We start from the raw sequence: 17,139 nt of genomic DNA on the forward strand, positions 1-17,139 counted from the left end.
GTTCACTATCTTAAAATTTCATGTCCTATTGTTGCTTCTACCCTTATATTCAGCGTAAGGACACTTCACTTGTGTGGATTATATGGTGGGGAGTAAATGTCTGTGGCCCTAGTGAAGGTTTTCTTGGGTTTGGATTAAACCCCGAGTGAGTCATGCAGTTAAGTGGGTGGTTTTGCTGCTTCAGAGTAGAAACCTTCAACTGTTAAGCCCTTTCAGAAAGACCTTGTGCTTTGGCCAACGACTCATGCATCAGTCTCAGCCTGGAGGAATTTAGAAAAGGTTGTTAGAGCCCTTACAGTACTGAGACCCCTCCTGAGATGGGGAACATGTGAGGGCCCCAAGCCCTGCCTGCACATCCTACCTGCCCCTGCCTCCCCTCTCCAATGGTAGTATTGGAGCCAGCCTTTCTCCTGAGAAAGATACTCAGTTATCATAATGATGAAAAACAATTCCAGATTCTTTCAACCATAATTCTAGATAAAACACACATTAGTCTTCCAGAATCACTGGTGTCCAGCTTGCCATCTTAGTACTTTAAATTCAGACAGCAGCCCAAAACGTCCAGTGCTTGTAATCTGTAGAATATACCGAATGTGGTTGTCTGCAATGTCTGAAGGAGATTTTTAAAAGTGACCCCTAAAGAAGCAGTGGAACATTTCTCACAGTGCTCAGAAATCTGAAAAAGAGGGTCCAGGTGTGGGAATTAGAGGTGTTTTTAAAAACTGCTGGATCCACATTGATGCCTTTTCCTTTCTCTGCTGGCCCACGCTGTTCTTCCTGTCTCACAAACGGGCTTGATCCTTTTCCTCCTTAGTAGTAGTATGCCTGATTTATTCTACAGGGTTTAAATTCAGAGGAAACTCAGTAGCAGGGGAAGAAGTGATGCTTCTTAGCCTGCTTTTGTTGTGGGTTTTTATTTTCGTTTGTTTGGTTTTTACTTAGAAAAACTGCAGTTGCCACAGAGCAACAGAAATCCTGCCTTGCTCTCAGCTGTTGGGGTCTGCCATGCCACTGCCTGCCCATCTCTGATAGTGCTGAAGGGTGCAGCGTGCTTCTGGGGACGCAGGCATCAGTCCCCATGGGACACCCCCTGTGCCAGGCTGGATGGCTGCTGTTGCTCAGGGCAATGTTTGCTCTCATTCTTCTCCATAGAATGTACAGAAAACTCTCAGAACCTCTTCAGCAGCCACGGTGGAAAATGGAATTGCTGCTTCCATGCGTGCACACCACTGGGGAAGCAGGTTTTCTGTCTTCCAAGAAAAGCCAGAGCATCCTCATTGCAACCTTCTGTGAAGTCTCTGTGTAAAACTTGTCTGTGGCCATGGAAATTGTCATTCCTGTACCAAGTTCTTTGTGACTGCGGATGAGGACAGGGTCTCAAAATGACAGTGGCCTGGTCTCTCTACATGTTGATAAAAAATCAGCTGGGTGCCAGTTTAAATCACTGTGTATGTACTTTTATAAGCATGCCTGAGTGAACAGAGAAAAGGAAAACGTCTGAGGTTAAAATCCGAGCTAATTAATCTTAGTGATTTGTGAGCCTTTGCTTCTGTAAGTAAGAACAGTTACACAATTGTGCCTTTTAAAGAATGAAAAAGCTTCATTTCTAGGTCAGTTAGAGGGAAGTGCTCCCAACCTAACCAACCGTCCAGGATGGACAAACCAGGCAGTGATGGTGTGGGTTTTGGTGATGCTCCTGTTTTGCTTTTACATCATCTAAAGAGGCTAGAGTGTACATCTGACCTGCTTGGGGTAGGGGTCTCGTGCTGCTCACGAGGTCCATGCAGCCCAGCAGCCTTCTGCTGACCCGTGGGGAGGAGGAGATGGGCTCTGTGTGCTCCTCACAGGGTCACTTTGCAGCCTGGAATTTATGGTAAATGGTCATCCTTTTCTCTAGAAAAACCAGAGCAGTAGAACATGACATTCCTCACATTTCCAGTCTCTAATTTCTAAGTATTTCCATGCATCCCGTGTGCAGCAACTGGCTGCAACACAGTCTTAAATCCTTCCTTTGTTGGCCTTAGAGCGAAGTCTGTACAATTGGGCAGAACAGCAAACAAATAGAGAAATGTATGTGCTTGTTTATTTGGAGAAGGGTGGTGTTTTAATTTGGAAATGGGATGGGCTGTGCAGCCTGTTGTGGTTTCTGGGGACCTGACCTGTGGTCACTGCCGCAGCTTCCCAGGAGCCATTGTGGAGGGTAGTGAGCCATCACAGTAGAAAGGACATTCCTACCTGGAATGTAATCCTGTGTGTTAACTTCTTGGATAATGAGCCTCACAAAACCAAAACAAGAAGTAAATAGCTCTGTGTGGATCCATCGAGCCATGGGTGTGTTTATGTTGCCTGAAATACTAATGCTGTCATGTAGCACAGATGTCTCTTTGTTCAGAGGCAAGTCTTTGTCAGCTTGAAACTGGATTTAAGGCGGGTGCCCTGGTTCATACACGCTGCTCATCTCTTACATAAAAGCATAAACCAAATCTAAAATTCTTAACACCCTAGCAATGCAGTGCCTTTATTTTTGTCTGTTTGCTACTAATAATGTCTTGTTTTGGATTATAGGACAGAAAACTCACAAAAGTAGAGAGGCAGAGATTTAAAGAGGAAGCAGAAATGTTGAAAGGTCTACAGCATCCAAACATTGTGAGATTTTATGACTTCTGGGAATCCTGTGTAAAAGGCAAAAGGTGCATCGTGTTGGTTACGGAATTGATGACCTCTGGAACACTGAAGACGTAAGTCCTGCGCTCCTGGTGAGGAGGCTAAGAATAGCAATGGGAATTTTTAGAAAAATCCTACTTTCATATTCTGAAAGAGGCATCTCTAGATAGAAGAAAAAAAAAGAAAAAATAAATGGAGCTGTTCTCTAGTGTCTGTCATTTGTCCCTGCGTTTGAACTGCATTGATTTGACGGGAAGAATTTTGGTCTCCATGTCTCTTTCCCAACCTGTCTCAGTTATGCAGCTAGAAGCTGTTCTCTGGCGTGCTTCATCTTCCGCCTGTGATGCTTTAATTTGTCAGGGTGTATTTTTGTGCTTGCTGTTGTGCTTGTATTTGCATGTTTTGTTAGAAAATTTGGATAGAATAGCACTTGAATGGTAGAACCTCTTTTGGAAGCAGAAGGTGCTTTAGGTTATTTACTAAACCATATTAATTAATAGCTTGTGGTACTGACAGTCCTGTTAAGGTGATATAAAACAGTTGGCATAAATTCTGGAACAGATTTTCGTCCCCAATGGGAGCAGGATTTGTCACGGCATATATCCGGTGTGCTACTCTAACCAGTGCATTAGCAGGTTCTACAGCTTTCCGAAATATAGCCTTCCAATCAGCATTTTAGGTAAATGGAAAAAATGCAGGTGCATGGTCCAGAGGTCAAAACCTTGTGGTTAAAATTAAACTTCAGTATTCTTCTGATTTAAATATAGGAAACAAATTGTAAAGCTGTTCTCTGTGTGAAGTGAATTGCTGTACTTATTAGACTTGCAAATATTTGGTTGTATTTGCACCAGAAATGCTTATTATCTTCCTCCCTGAAAATGAATGCTTTAATTCCTCCATTGAGAAGATCTATTTCTTTCAATTTTGTGATATTTCTGAGCTGCTATTACGGCATCTAATAAGGGGCTTTTATCTGGAATGGAGTTTCAGCTGTTAAAGCCCCTAGAATCTCTAATAACGCTGCATTTTCTTTATGCTCACTTCTGTGTATGTTTGTGCTCTAGGTATCTGAAAAGATTTAAAGTGATGAAACCAAAAGTCCTGCGTAGTTGGTGCCGGCAAATCCTGAAGGGTCTTCTCTTCTTGCACACAAGAACTCCACCAATCATTCACAGAGACTTAAAATGTGACAATATTTTTATTACTGGGCCAACTGGATCTGTGAAAATAGGAGACTTGGGTCTGGCAACTCTCAAGAGAGCTTCATTTGCCAAAAGTGTAATAGGTAATTCTCCTGTTCTCCTTGGCTTCCTGCTCTTGGTGTGGTGGTTGTCCTTTTAATACCTTTCTTTCATGTTTTGCACTAGCGTGTTTTTCACGTGTAAGTTAGTAGAAGGGATGAAAGTGTTTTTGTGACTATCCACTTTATACCACTAAAAATCTAAGTCAGTAGGAAACGGCATCATGACCATGATTTACTCTTTTCCTTCTGTGTCACAATGGTAAAACACTTCTATTTTGTTGTTGTTGTTGTTTGTTTTTTTAAATTGAAATATTACTTGGTATCCATGTATTCTACTGCAGAGCCAGGCTTCTCCTTTGCAGAGTGGCTGCAGGGGAGCTGGTCTGGCTGGAACACCTTATCCCGTTTACTGGGGCATCAGCAGAACTGGCTGCAGGCAACTGCAGAGCTTGTCCCTGCCTCAGTGCCATCCTGGCAGAGTTCTGCTGAAACAACATCAGATCAGCAGGTACAAAATTAAAAGAGATTTCCACTAGGATGTGCAATAGGTGGTGCCCTCAGGAGGTGCCCATGTGAGGAGTGTTAGAACTTGGGTTTGCTTGAACTGGGAGGATGTTTCCTGAATGACTGTCCAAGGGCATCGCTTCCTTGGAGAAGTTACACATAGCGCTTTCTGTGTCAATGTAACATCCTGAATTCTCAAATATTCCCTGTTGGTTTTGTCTTTTTTTTTTTTTTACCCAAACTTCCATAGCACATTCCCTTTGTTTAGATCTGTAGATGATGATCTAGGAAGCTGCAAATTCTTCAGAGAGGATGCTGAAAGCAGGGAAAGTTATCACACATGTAGTCATATTTGAACTTACAATATAAGTGGAAATTAGATTCTAGGTAATTAGAGTTAGCAAACTGATAGTGACAGCCACTGTTCCCTTACTGTATATGAAAATAGCACCCTATCTTTCAAGCAGTAGCTGCTTAAATAATTATTTTAGCATCTCAAATTTTCAGAGATTATAATTCTTTACCATTATTTGTACTAAAGTATAAACCTTAATGTTTAGTGAGCCCAGTGCCATTGGAAGTCGGAATGATAGAAATCTTGGGTATGTGCTTGGCAGCTGTAGGAGTGCTTAGCCTTGTGGATTTTATAGTGAAATGATGTTGGTTTGTAGCTGTTAAATTTAACTTTCAGTAATTGGTGGATCTCTAGTTTTTAACTTCTAATAATTTGTGGTTGAGGGGCAGTATTTATTCACGTACTTTTTTACAGTAGAACAATTATCCACAGGACATAATGGAATAGTATCAGTAGTACCAATAGAAGCTTTTGTAAAATTAGTTGTTACCACAACACCACCAAAGCACGCTCATGTCTAAAAGAAGCTCAATACTGAAAAGGGCTGCAGGATCCTGGCAAGGTGTCTGCATTTGCTTTGGCAATATAACTAAGCTTATCTTTTTCATGAGCAGGGCTGCTCCGAGTAAAGAAGTAGGAGGGCTTGAAAACATGGGTCGCATGAGTGATTCTGCCCCTTCTGTAGGTGTAGCAGCTTTAAAGAAATATTAGTAGCTGTGATTTTACATTGGCTTAAATGGAATGAAGTCAGCATGGCTGAGGTCCAGTTTTTCCCTTGCTGCATTCGTGCCATCATTGATACTCATCTGACCTTGCAGTGTATCTCTGCAGGGAGCCGAGCCAGGGCAAAACTCCTTCTGCCAAGAGGAGCTGAACAGACACTGAGCAACTTTACATTTAGGTGGTCTGTTTTGTTGACAAGTACTTGTGTATATTCCTTCCCACCCCTAAGGAATGGGGGAAAATGGCTGGCACTTTCAGATTTGCTTTAGATGCTCCCTAATTCATGAGATTCACTCCTGCCTCTTAGTCTCGTTCCTTCTAAACTGAGGTAGCAGCTCCATACCCCTCTCTCTGTGACAGTTGTTAATCATTGCAGAGCAGCAGCCACCACTGCTGTCACAAAAACCCTAAAGAGCAGGCAGTAAGCTGGGCTTCACCTCATGGGTCCTGCTGATTTACAAAATCTGAAGGCACGAGTATCTTGGAGGTGGGAGGAACATAAACAATGAGATAGACCGATCCCAAATTTTGTAAAATTAATTTTATAGGAATGTTTGTGCTATTTTGTGAGTTAGGCCAAGAAAACGTGCAAAAGCAGAGTTTTTACTGACATAGCCTGATTCTGAGAGACACCGTTTATGTTGACATTGAAAAAAACCTTACATCAAGTCCCCAGACATATACGAGAACTATTTTCTCCTGGTATATGTTACTTTAATTACAGTTGTGCTTTATCTGCTGATGAAGAGATGTTATAACAAAAAAGGAAGGGCCCCAGGCTGCTGCAGGGTGATGGGAGCAGTTTGGGTCCTGGGGGCTGCTGCTGGGCTGGGCAGGAAGGGTTTGTCTGGGTCTTTCATGTGGTCTGAGATCTCTGACGCTCCTTTTGGCATCCCAGTGCTCATGGCTTGCTGGTCCTCCCCCTCAACATACAAGCATTGATCTCTCTTCCTTCATCTTTTCTAAATGTAAAAAGGAAATATATTAGTCTTGACTCCTAAGCATAAATTACATTACAAGATGCAGTTCCTGGAATAAATTACCCAAGTGGTTATTTTTTCCCGTTTGCTTTATAAGACCACACTTTTCAGAGTAGTTTGCTGTGCACATGTGTCAGGCGTTTTAAGTTTCTGCTTGTCATACAGCTGCAACTTCCCATTATAGAATCACAGAATCACAGACTGGCTTGGGTTGGAAAGGACCTTAAGATCATCCAGCTCCAACTCCCTGCCACGGGCAGGGACACCTTCCACTAGAGCAGGTTGCTCCAAGCCCCTGTGTCCAACCTGGCCTTGAACACTGCCAGGGATGGGGCAGCCACAGCTTCTCTGGGTACCCTGTGCCAGTGCCTCAGCACCCTCACAGGGAAGAATTTCTTCCTTATATCAAACCTAAATCTCCCCTGTTTCAGTTTAAACCCATCACCCCTTGTCCTATTACTCCAGTCCCTAATGAAGAGTCCCTCTCCAGCATCCTTGTAGCCCCTTCAGACACTGGAAGCTGCTCTGAGGTTTCCACGCAGCTTCTCTTCCTCAGGCTGAACAGCCCCAACGTTCTCAGCTTGTCTTTGTATGGGAGATGCTCCAGCCCCTGATCAACCTTGTGGCCTCCTCTGGACCTGCTCCAAGAGTTCCATGTTTGGCAACACCAGAATTGTACACAGTGCTCCAAGTTATGAAGCAGGAAGTACAGTGCTTCACTTAATATTTATCCAGTTGCGTCAGACTTGACACCCTAATCCCTGTTGAGTAGGACCATGTCCTATGAGTAGCCTCATTGATTTGTCCCACTAAACTAGTGACAGAATTAGGTTTACTGTTTTGCATGTGACTTTGTAGGTGATTTGTGATACTACTTGCTTCCAAAGAGCTGTCTATCTGCTGGGTGGTTGCTATGTATCTCTGGAGGGAAAAAATATGCGAATTTGCATTGGTAAAACCAAGAGTGAAGGTTCTCATTTCTACTCTCCTGTATTTTCCCTCTCTACCCAGAAAAGAAACCGTTTCATGGCTTGTACTATGGTCAGGCAGTGTGGCACACCTCTTTCTCCTGTTCTGGTTTTGAAATGTTGATACTTTCCTCCCCTCTCCCTCCCTTTCTTTTTTGTATTTCTCTTCTCTCCTCTTCCCCATTGTATTATTCAAGATGTTCCTGCTTATTGCATAGATGAGCTCTGAAGGTTCCTTCCAACCCAAACTACTACATACCCATGGCCAGCGAGTCATGGGTCTGTAAGTGTGTGTGTTGACTTTGGGTTTCTTCTCTGGACAATGCTTACTTCCCCTTTTGAAGTAATTTCATGTGCACCTGTACACAGCTATAATGGGCACACTTCTTATAGGTGGAAAAGGTTGTGGTTAAAGCTATTTAGAACTTACAAGTAATTTACATTCTTTTTGCACATGTCTGTGTAGGTACACCAGAATTCATGGCCCCGGAAATGTATGAGGAACACTACGATGAATCTGTGGATGTCTATGCTTTTGGAATGTGCATGTTGGAAATGGCTACCTCAGAATACCCTTACTCAGAATGCCAGAATGCTGCTCAAATTTACCGGAAAGTAACCTGTGTGAGTAAACTTCCTTCTTTTGCACTGGAATTTTGTAGCTTGAAGGTTTAAAAATGTATGTGAATGAGGTGTCAGTACTCTTGAATGTGTGGTGTGTTGTAGAAGTTGAGATGTCTGAGCTCTGGATTGCACAAGCCTGTGGCAGGTTGATGTGTAAGCTTGCAGTTCCACAATTGGATCCTGTTGCTTATACTGCAGCAGCATAAAGTGTTTTCAGTAATCTTTGTTGCTGATTTAATCTCCATCAGCCAACAATACATGAAACTGTTGAAGAATGAGCAGGGAAAAAAAAATCTTTGCTCTAGTCTTGCCACGTACATGGGGTTTGATCAAGTTTCCCACAAAAGGACTCACTTTTAGGTTACAGCCAAAATACTTACTTATATGGTGGAGGATGCTGGATTCAGATTTCCAGTACAGATTCCCTCTGTTTGTATGTGTAAGAAATTAGATGAAGATATAAAAGGGAGAACTTAGCAATGTTTAGAGGAGCTTTATACCTGTATTTTGGAACTCTGCGAAGTGTGGTAATCCCCAGAGAGAGGAACAATGGAAATGGTTTTGCTGCATTTTCAGGTGAGGTTAGGCTAAAGAAGTCAATCTAAAATAATCTTTACACTGAACAGAATACCCTGTCCCTCTTTCTCACCCCCAGATGATAAATGTATTTGTCTACATGAGCTGTACTGTGAATGCTTGAAAAAACTCCTGAGTCTGTAAGATACAAATCACTGACTGCAGAGAAATGAGATTTGCGAAAGGCTTTGGCAGCTGTAGTTATATGCTGCTCTGCTTGGTTAAGTGAAACCAAGAGTTACAGGAGGTTCTTTTCAGGATAGATTATGTTAAAAAGGCTGGTTTGTCAAAGATTGTCCCAGGTACATCCTTCCATTTGGTTGTTACAAAAGAAGAGAGTGAGCTGTGTGGTTTGACCCTTGTGCATCACCAAAAGATGCAGTCAGCACACTCAAGATGGGAAGAGGGTAATCCTCAGAAGAAAGCTGCACTAAAATTTGCTAAGATTAGCTTCAGATAACGTTGCTTTTATTTCTTTGACCTGACCTCTGAATAGGAGATACATTGAATGGATCCATTTCTTAGTCTCCAAAAGTGTGGCCCCAAAATTAATTTGTATTCCTCTTATCCAACTGCTTGTTATGACCAATAGTCTTCCCATAATAATAACTGGTTGATTTTGAAATGTACTTGAGACCATTTGCCTTCTGCAAGAGGTTCATTGGATCAGGCTAGTACTAATAGGGTTCTGTGAAATCCCGCAGTCAGCAAACACTGCTCAAGGTCAAAACTGTTACCAATTTTGCTGTCCACCAATTGTTCACACTGGACGTAGAGATCAGACACCCAAACACTTGCATGTGCCAGATGATGGGTTGATCTGCACTTTTAATTTTTATAGCTCTAGTTTGTATTGTTCAGTATCTGTCTTTTCCCACCACTGATGACTGGGATGCCAGGAAGTTGGTGCTCTTGTAGATGGCTGTGCTAACAGGCTGTACTGCTGCTAACCTGGTGGGAGAGGGAGGATGCAAATTACTTGGGAGTCTGTGTTTAAAACTTGAAGTCAGTATCACAGGACACAGAAGGATGTCCCTGCTGGAAATGAGACATGCCATCACTTTCTTGAAAGCAGGAGGACACATCTGAAGAGGGATAAAGACACAGCTTTATCCCATTTTTGTGTAACCTGTTGCAAGCTGACATTTGTAGCTTGATAAAGCTGGATCTTTCCCAGTGGATAAAGGGGGCTGACAGGAAACCTGGAGAAGGGCTTTGGACAAGGGCCTGTAGGGGCAGGACAAGGGGGAATGGCTTTAACCTGCCAGAGGGGAGATTGAGATGAGATCTTAGGCAGAAGTTCTTCCCTGTGAGAGTGGTGAGACAGTGGCACAGGTTGCACAGAGGGCACAGGCGGCTGCCCCATCCCTGGCAGTGTTCAAGGCCAAGTTGGACGAGGCTTGGGGCAACCTGCTCTAGTGGAAGGTGTCCCTGCCCGTGGCAGGGGTTTGGAACTGGATGGGCTTTAAGGTCCTTTCCAACACAAACCAGTCTGGGGTTCTGTGGCTGCAACCCTGATTTATGGTAGTTTTATCTCTTCCTGGAGTATAGCTTTCAACCCACACTTACTCTTAGCCATCTGGAATACTGGTAATTCAGACTTTGCAACACTCCTAAACCTCATTTATCAAAGCAATATCCAAGATGGCAAAAAATAATGATTCATCAGAGGATTCCTAATTAGATGTTATATTTCAATTTGCAGACTAAATTAGTCATTTTTTCTAAATGCTGATGAAAGCCTGAGCAACTCGTTTTCTATGGCAATAACCTTTACATAGCTGAGGATTATCTGGTAAGTTATTAGAACTTTGTAAAAACCAGTCTTATACTTGCAACTTTAGAGATGGAAAACCATGCTTATCATAAAGAAGTAATGGTGAAGAAGCTGTTGAAAGTCACTTTATTACTTGTAAGGGGTATTTTTGAAACAGAACTGTCGAGCAGGGGAAGCTGAAACAGACAACATCAGGCACAGGCACAAAGTGTGTATTCACTGCATTTTTCAGCTGAACTCCAGTAGCAGTGGGAGCAAAGACACCAAGATTCCTTAGATGGAAAAGCTGGCATTGCTGTTGTTCCAAGGAAAGGGTTAACCGCCTCCCTGTGAAGAGGGAGAAAGCCCTGTGGATGCTATGAGCTGCATAAATTGTCAGACAGAGAGGAGGAGCAGGGGGTGGACCTCTTAGTGAGGGTGCAAGAGGAGCAGTGGGGAGATGCTCTGTCCCAGAAGGAACCTCTGGCATGGGCTCAGCAGCTTCTCTAGAGGAGCTGCATCTGCAGGAGAGCTGTCAACAGCAAAGAACCCCCCACTATGACCCATGTGAGTTGCAGCCTGGGGGTCAGGGAAGCTGCTGCTGCTGTGGAGGGGCAGGGATTCAGGGTGTGGGTCCTGAGCCATCACCAGACCCCATGAGGTCTGCTCTGTTAGTTGGGGTGGTGACGACGTACAGCTGAGAAGACTTTAAAATCACTTTCCATGAAGGGTTAAGGGTTGGTCATGCAGCAGCTAGTGCTAGTGTTGGGTTTTACTAGACTGAAATATGGGGTAGAAATGGAGCCTAGACTAAAACCGAGAGGCTGAATTAGACTGTTGTCTTCCCAGTGTTAGATGAGCTTGGGGGCTCTCAGTAGAGCCAGAGGTGGTCCTGACCTTCTCCGATGGAGGGGATCAGTGGCATGGTGCCCCTGAAGGCTGTCATGTATTTCAACTTGCCAGTGAGAAATTTACTTTATTTTTGATGGAAGTGTGGGTTTATGCCCCAGAAATGTAAACACTATTTTCAGTGTTTTAAATTGAGGGCCAATGTAGTGTAAAAATGTGTTTGCTGATGCTTGTATTTTAAAAAAATAATTCTCTTTTCCTGCCTTGGGCTCAGCATTGTGGTGGCAACCACGGGAGGTGCCAGTAGCGTGTAAAGGGGTCAGAATTGCTTGCTAGTGTTTGCATCAAGCAAGCAATTGCTTGCTACTGAAAGTACAATAACCACCTTATTCTTCAGACTGCCTCTAACCTTACTTTGGGTTACTCTGGGCTGCACATTCCCTCTGCTGCACAGCACAGCCAGTCTATTAGTTTGATTTTGCCATTATAATGCCTTTTCCAATTGTTGCTATTCTGTTCTAACATTCTATCAAACCCTTGCCTTGTAAGAGGACATAAGATACAATTAAAGTCATAGGCGTTGGGTCCCATGCATTGGTGGTCCTTATTGGTATGGAAAATAGAAACTGAGACATTACTGTTTTGTTTTAAGATACTACGTGTTGTGTGTCTGTAGTGTAGTAGTATTATAGTTATTTATTTCAGTAACCTTTTATTGTGCCTGGCCATATTCTCATGGCTTAATTGCTACCTAAGTTTTCTACCTTTGTTTTTAGATCTGTGTAAATGTATGCCCGGGATGAAATGGCAGTAATTTTTAACTGTACAGAGGGGCTCGTTTCTTTGCCAGATGAGACATGCTTGTAGGACTTGTCACCTCTCTCTCTGCCCTTTCAGCCTGAATTATGGAGTGTAAGCATTAAAAAGTTCATATGTGATAAAAGTAGAAAATACATAATTTTCAAGCAGCAGGTTCAAGGCATGTTTTCTGCAATTAACTTTGAAGTGACTTCCTGGTCAGCATATTTGCAGTGACCTTCATTCTGATGCCATAATCTCTTTTTTCATGCATAACTTGATGGATTTTCTTAGTTGGGTGGGTGTGGTTTTTTTTGGTTGGTTGTTTTTTTTTGTTTTTTTGTTTTTTTTTTTTTGTGTTGAATCATTCTGCCAAGTGATTTTGCTGTAGGCAATAGCGACGAAGCATTGGAGCCTGTGACCTTCCCATGCAGCTCCAGCCCAATGTTTTCTTACTGATGCACTGCAGAATGCACAGCAGGCTGGCTGTATCTGCCAGGGGTTTGTGGTGACCTCGTTGGGTCCAGCAGCACAAACCTGTGCTTTAAAACAACCCCCATGTTTGCATTGGTTTTGCATTGTAAGTTTTCATCTTGTTTCTGTTATATGCGTGTATTGAATGTTTTCCCAGCATTTGCAGGCTATATTTTATATTGCTCACACAGAACAAATGCTATAGCTGTAGCACAGCAACAACAAGCAAATAATGTTATAAATGTCACTGGGCAGACTTTCTGTCTGTTTCAGGTACGTTCTTAGATCTGCAGATAATCTTAGATTAGCATTAGGATTTAGTACCTTTTTGGAGTGAAATAGAGATGAGTTTATAATTGTACATAGTGAGCTCACCGCTGAATGTTGTGGAACAAAATCCTGGCAAAACTGAGAACTTTACCTTCACTTTACAAACTTCAGAGCGTCTGTGGGAGGGTGGAATTGAAGTTGGAAACATGGTTTCAGCTTTTTTGGAAGAAATATTTTTTTTAATTTTCTAGGAACTACATGAGTCTAGAGACTACCTTCAGGTAGAAGGTGATGGTTTAGTCCAAAGTCGACTGTATTAGATAACGAGGGTGTCTTCTAGATGAAAGGAAAGCCTTTAAAAAAATCCCTAACTGACATGGGTCGGACTTGAAGTTGGCTTGTCTGGCATATGCTGTGCATCTTATACAGCATCTCTGCTGATGGAAAAATCACAAGAGGATGGTTTAGGCCTCTGAAAAAGAAACTTCACAGTCTTGCCCCCAACATGAAAGTTCAAACTTTAATGTCCTAATGTGTCTGACTGTCAACTCAACTATCTTACACTGGAGTGCAATGTATTTCAAATCTAATCGCTTCAGAAAGAATGTGAGGAGAGAAAGTGGTGGCGAGGGATTCAGAGTAAATCATCCTGGTTGAGACAGAGAAATTCTCAAAAAAGAGATTGATCTTCTCTCATTTTGCTTTTGGATGATATAGACATATATATATATTAGTATTTAATGAATTTGCATGAAAATATCTCTATGCACCTTCTGTCAGCCAGTTAGCCCTGCATTCCAGATGCAGTGGTGTTGAATTAACTGTTCTTTACAAGACAGCTGTACAGTTTTCAAGTGTCACAGATAATTCCTTAGCTAATACACTTTGCATTTTGGTGCCATGTTTCCTTGGGAATGCTCACGGAAGACAAATGGCTTTTGTATAAATGAATGGTTGCAAGTAGAAACCTGCTTTTCACATAACCCCTCCTCACTTTTAGGAGGGCTATAAGCATCAGCGCAGAGCACTGCGGGGAGGGTTTGCAGCATGACAGTGGGATGGCCTTGGAGGTTTTACTGAGGAGTAAGGAGCAAAAGCATGAAACAGCATATGGGCATTGAAAGAACACACTTTGGCAAAGTGGTTCTATTCACTGTGCATATTTTGTCCTTGTTTGTTTTAGTCATCTATTCATAGCTTAGCTGTTCACTAGATGAATACAATAGATGTTCTGAGAGGAGTCAGTGTTCCTTCCAAAGATGCTGAAAGTAAAATGGTGTTTGAAGGGAGTTGCCCAAGATATCCGACCCTGCTCCATCCCAGTCATGTCAGTGTTCAAGCTGAACTATGTAACTGGAGATGGTTTGTGAAGTCTGGAAAAGAAAATTAAATTGAGCTACTGTAACATGCCTGCTGCTATTTGTATCTCATCTGTTCAGTGTGTATTAAGTTACCCATAAAAGCACTCTGCAATTATAAAAAGCAACTGGCAGGTTCCTTTGAGTGTGTAGATCCGCGAGCAGTATGTTCCTCTAGGTATCTGGAAGCTCTTCAGGTAGGGTGGTGAAAGCTGCCTCCACTGCTTTGTTCGGGGATTTTTTTTGGTGTTTGGGATGTTGTGTTCCACACCCCATACCCTGTTACAGTGATACTGATGGACATTTATGGACTATTTTTCAGTAAACAGTAAGATTGTAAGTAAGATGTCTTTATTACAAATTCTACCTGCTAAGTATCACTGAGATGGAAACCAGTGTTTTCCTATAGCAAACTGCAGTGTTGGAAAATGTAGATATTTGTCCTATTGCTTTCCATTGTGAATTGCCAAGGAGTTCTTCAAACTCCCCCGCAGCTGAGAACACAGTAAGTTGCTGTAGTTTTAGAGTGTTTTATGTATAGAGGACTTACGCTAAAAACATCTCTCAGTGGTGCTTTGTTTTCTTTCATTTCCAAATGAGGTATCTGAGCTCTTGACACACTGGTGCTTTTGCTTGTTTTGAGCAAACTGAAGGCCAGGCGCTCCTACCATTTTGACACATTTTTCTAATAGTCAAAATCTGAACCCTCATCTCATAAGTAAGGTTTAGGTTTGCTGTAAGCAAGTAATTCTTTTTATTGGGTCACAACCAAGCAGCCAAGGGTACAGATTATTTTGGTTTGTTCCTACAAGAATGGTTTGTGTGGATCTCAGCAGCTCTCTGCTGAGGCAAAACTGGGAAGCTGAGTCTTTGTGTGACTATTCTGTCTTTTTTTTCTCCCTAAATTTATGAATTACATATTTCATTCTCAGGTTTCAAAACAAAAAGGGACTGGTTGACACGACATAAATCCAAATCTAAAGTTGAATCTGAGGCTTGAGTAACAACAGAGTATTAATGAGAAGATAGAAGTATAACCTGATGCTGGAATATTCAGAAATTCTCAGAGAGGTGCCAGCCCTCATTGAAATTCACCCATAACATTTATTCAAGACTAAATTCAGTGAAGTACTTACAGACACCTTCTGAAATGTATATTTTTCTTATCCAAGTGAGACACAAGTCCACTCTTCAGGACTTCAAGCCTCCTTATCTGCCATTGCATGATCCATCATTTACTGTTCTTTCAGAGTCAGACTTTAAAAGGATTTTGAATGGAGTTAAATGTCTCAATCCCGTTCAGTTATGTGCTTAATCAGATTCTGGGTTTTTTAGATAAAGGAAATCATGTTTTCTTTATCTTTCTTACTGATTATCCTTTATTATTCTTATTGACTTCACTGGAAATGCTTGGGTCCTCAAGTAATAGCGCCTAACTGCAGAAGCTGTTTCCAAACTAATTTTCACCCTCACGCATCTTGTTTTAGTAGGTAGAGATGTTCTGTGGTTTTAAAATGAAATCCTTTTGTTTGTTTTTTTTTTTTTTTGGTGGTATTGTGATTGAAGCTGAGTATCACACGTAAAAGGGGCAACTTTTCTCATCTGTGGCTGTGTATGTACATGAAACGTGTTCATAGGAAATCTTCTGTTGACTGAATGGAATGAGTTACCAGCATTACAGATGTTGGGGTACCTGTTAGTTGCTCCTGTGTTATTTGGCAAGGAGAGCAGTAGGGTGGCCACGCTGGGAATGGTGGCTGTTCCTAATGGAACATCCCTTCCTCACTGCCTGCGACCTGGCTGTTGTGGTGTAAGCCCAGCTGGTAACTCAGAACCACGCAGCCGCTCGCTCACTCTCCCCACTTCCAGAGGGATGGGGAGGAGAATCGAAAGAATGTAAATCCCATGGATTGAGATAAGAGCAGCCCAGTAGGAGTCTGTTACAGCTGAGCCCAGGCCACTGGCATGAGAAGAAACTGTCAGCTTGGGATTTGAAAATGCACATGTGCGTTGACTGCCCAGGTGTTCCCCGTAGCTTGTTGTTCAGTATATCTTGATTAAGAAGACATAATACATAAACTGTCATTTAGACTGAGAATTTGCATACCACCACTCCTACCTTCCCTCTTTATGTTGATGTACGTTTTAATTGTGGCTATATACCCTGAGGAGGATCATGCTGAGTTAAGATCTTCATCCTGGCATATTAGGAAGTACAGAGAGATGACCTCTGACTGCCCTAGAAGCGTGTGTGCTTCTTCTAAAGTTGTCTCCTGCAAGAAACAGTTGGGTTTTCTCCTTGAAAGGCCGTGCTTATAGGTTAGCTGTTCCAAGTCTGGAACTGAATACTGTTCCCAGCAAAGATGTTAACAGTTGACAGAGATTGAGCTTGATTTATAGGTTGATTTATGGGTTACACCTGCTCTGCCACTCATTCCCCATGAGATTCTAACAATGTGCTGGGGAAATGCAGAAGTGAAAGAGCTGTTGGGCATATTCTCCTGCTCCCCTGCTTGCTTTTGGGGTTGGGTTTTGATTTTTTTGGGGAGTGGAGGTGTTGGAGAGTGCTGGGGACACGGAAAAGCAAAATACTAAAATATTTGTGGGAAATAGGAGTTTGGAGTATTCCAAAGTACTTTTGACTCATTCTTTAAACTGGCTGTTTGAAGAAAAACATGATTATTCATCTTTATTAATTTTGTGTTTTGAGAGTTAAGTAAAAAAAATTTTTTTCGGAGAAGAGTTATTTTGAAAATTTGAAATTTGCTGTTTCTTGAGTGCTGGCTTCAACATATAAAGGTAAGGTTTGTGAAGGTTAGTAAAGAAAAAGGGAGATTTGCCCTTTATATGTTCATGTACAAACTAGAATGCTTAATTTGAAGTGCACTGGTACTTAGAGGTATGGTAGTCCTATTTCTTCAATTCAATTTTGCATTAGGACTAACAACTTCAAAGTATTAGTTACTCGAAGAGATGAATTTACTGTAAAATGTAGGG

General features: G+C 42.1%; 1 protein-coding gene across 1 annotated transcript in view; it reads left to right on the forward strand.

Annotated features, from left to right (window-relative positions):
* Positions 1-2,565: 2,565 nt before the first annotated feature.
* WNK2 (WNK lysine deficient protein kinase 2) overlaps positions 2,566-17,139 on the forward strand; it is a gene marked incomplete at both ends in the record, with an annotated part of 33,136 nt that continues 18,562 nt past the window's right edge. The window contains 3 exons of the mRNA XM_010018591.1: positions 2,566-2,738; positions 3,729-3,949; positions 7,904-8,061. Coding sequence (XP_010016893.1) covers positions 2,566-2,738; positions 3,729-3,949; positions 7,904-8,061 — 552 coding nt within the window. The remainder of the gene's footprint in view (positions 2,739-3,728; positions 3,950-7,903; positions 8,062-17,139) is intronic.

This window comes from Nestor notabilis, unplaced genomic scaffold (assembly GCF_000696875.1).
Source record: "Nestor notabilis isolate BGI_N333 unplaced genomic scaffold, ASM69687v1 scaffold10617, whole genome shotgun sequence".
In the NCBI taxonomy this organism is placed as follows: Eukaryota; Metazoa; Chordata; class Aves; order Psittaciformes; family Psittacidae; genus Nestor; species Nestor notabilis.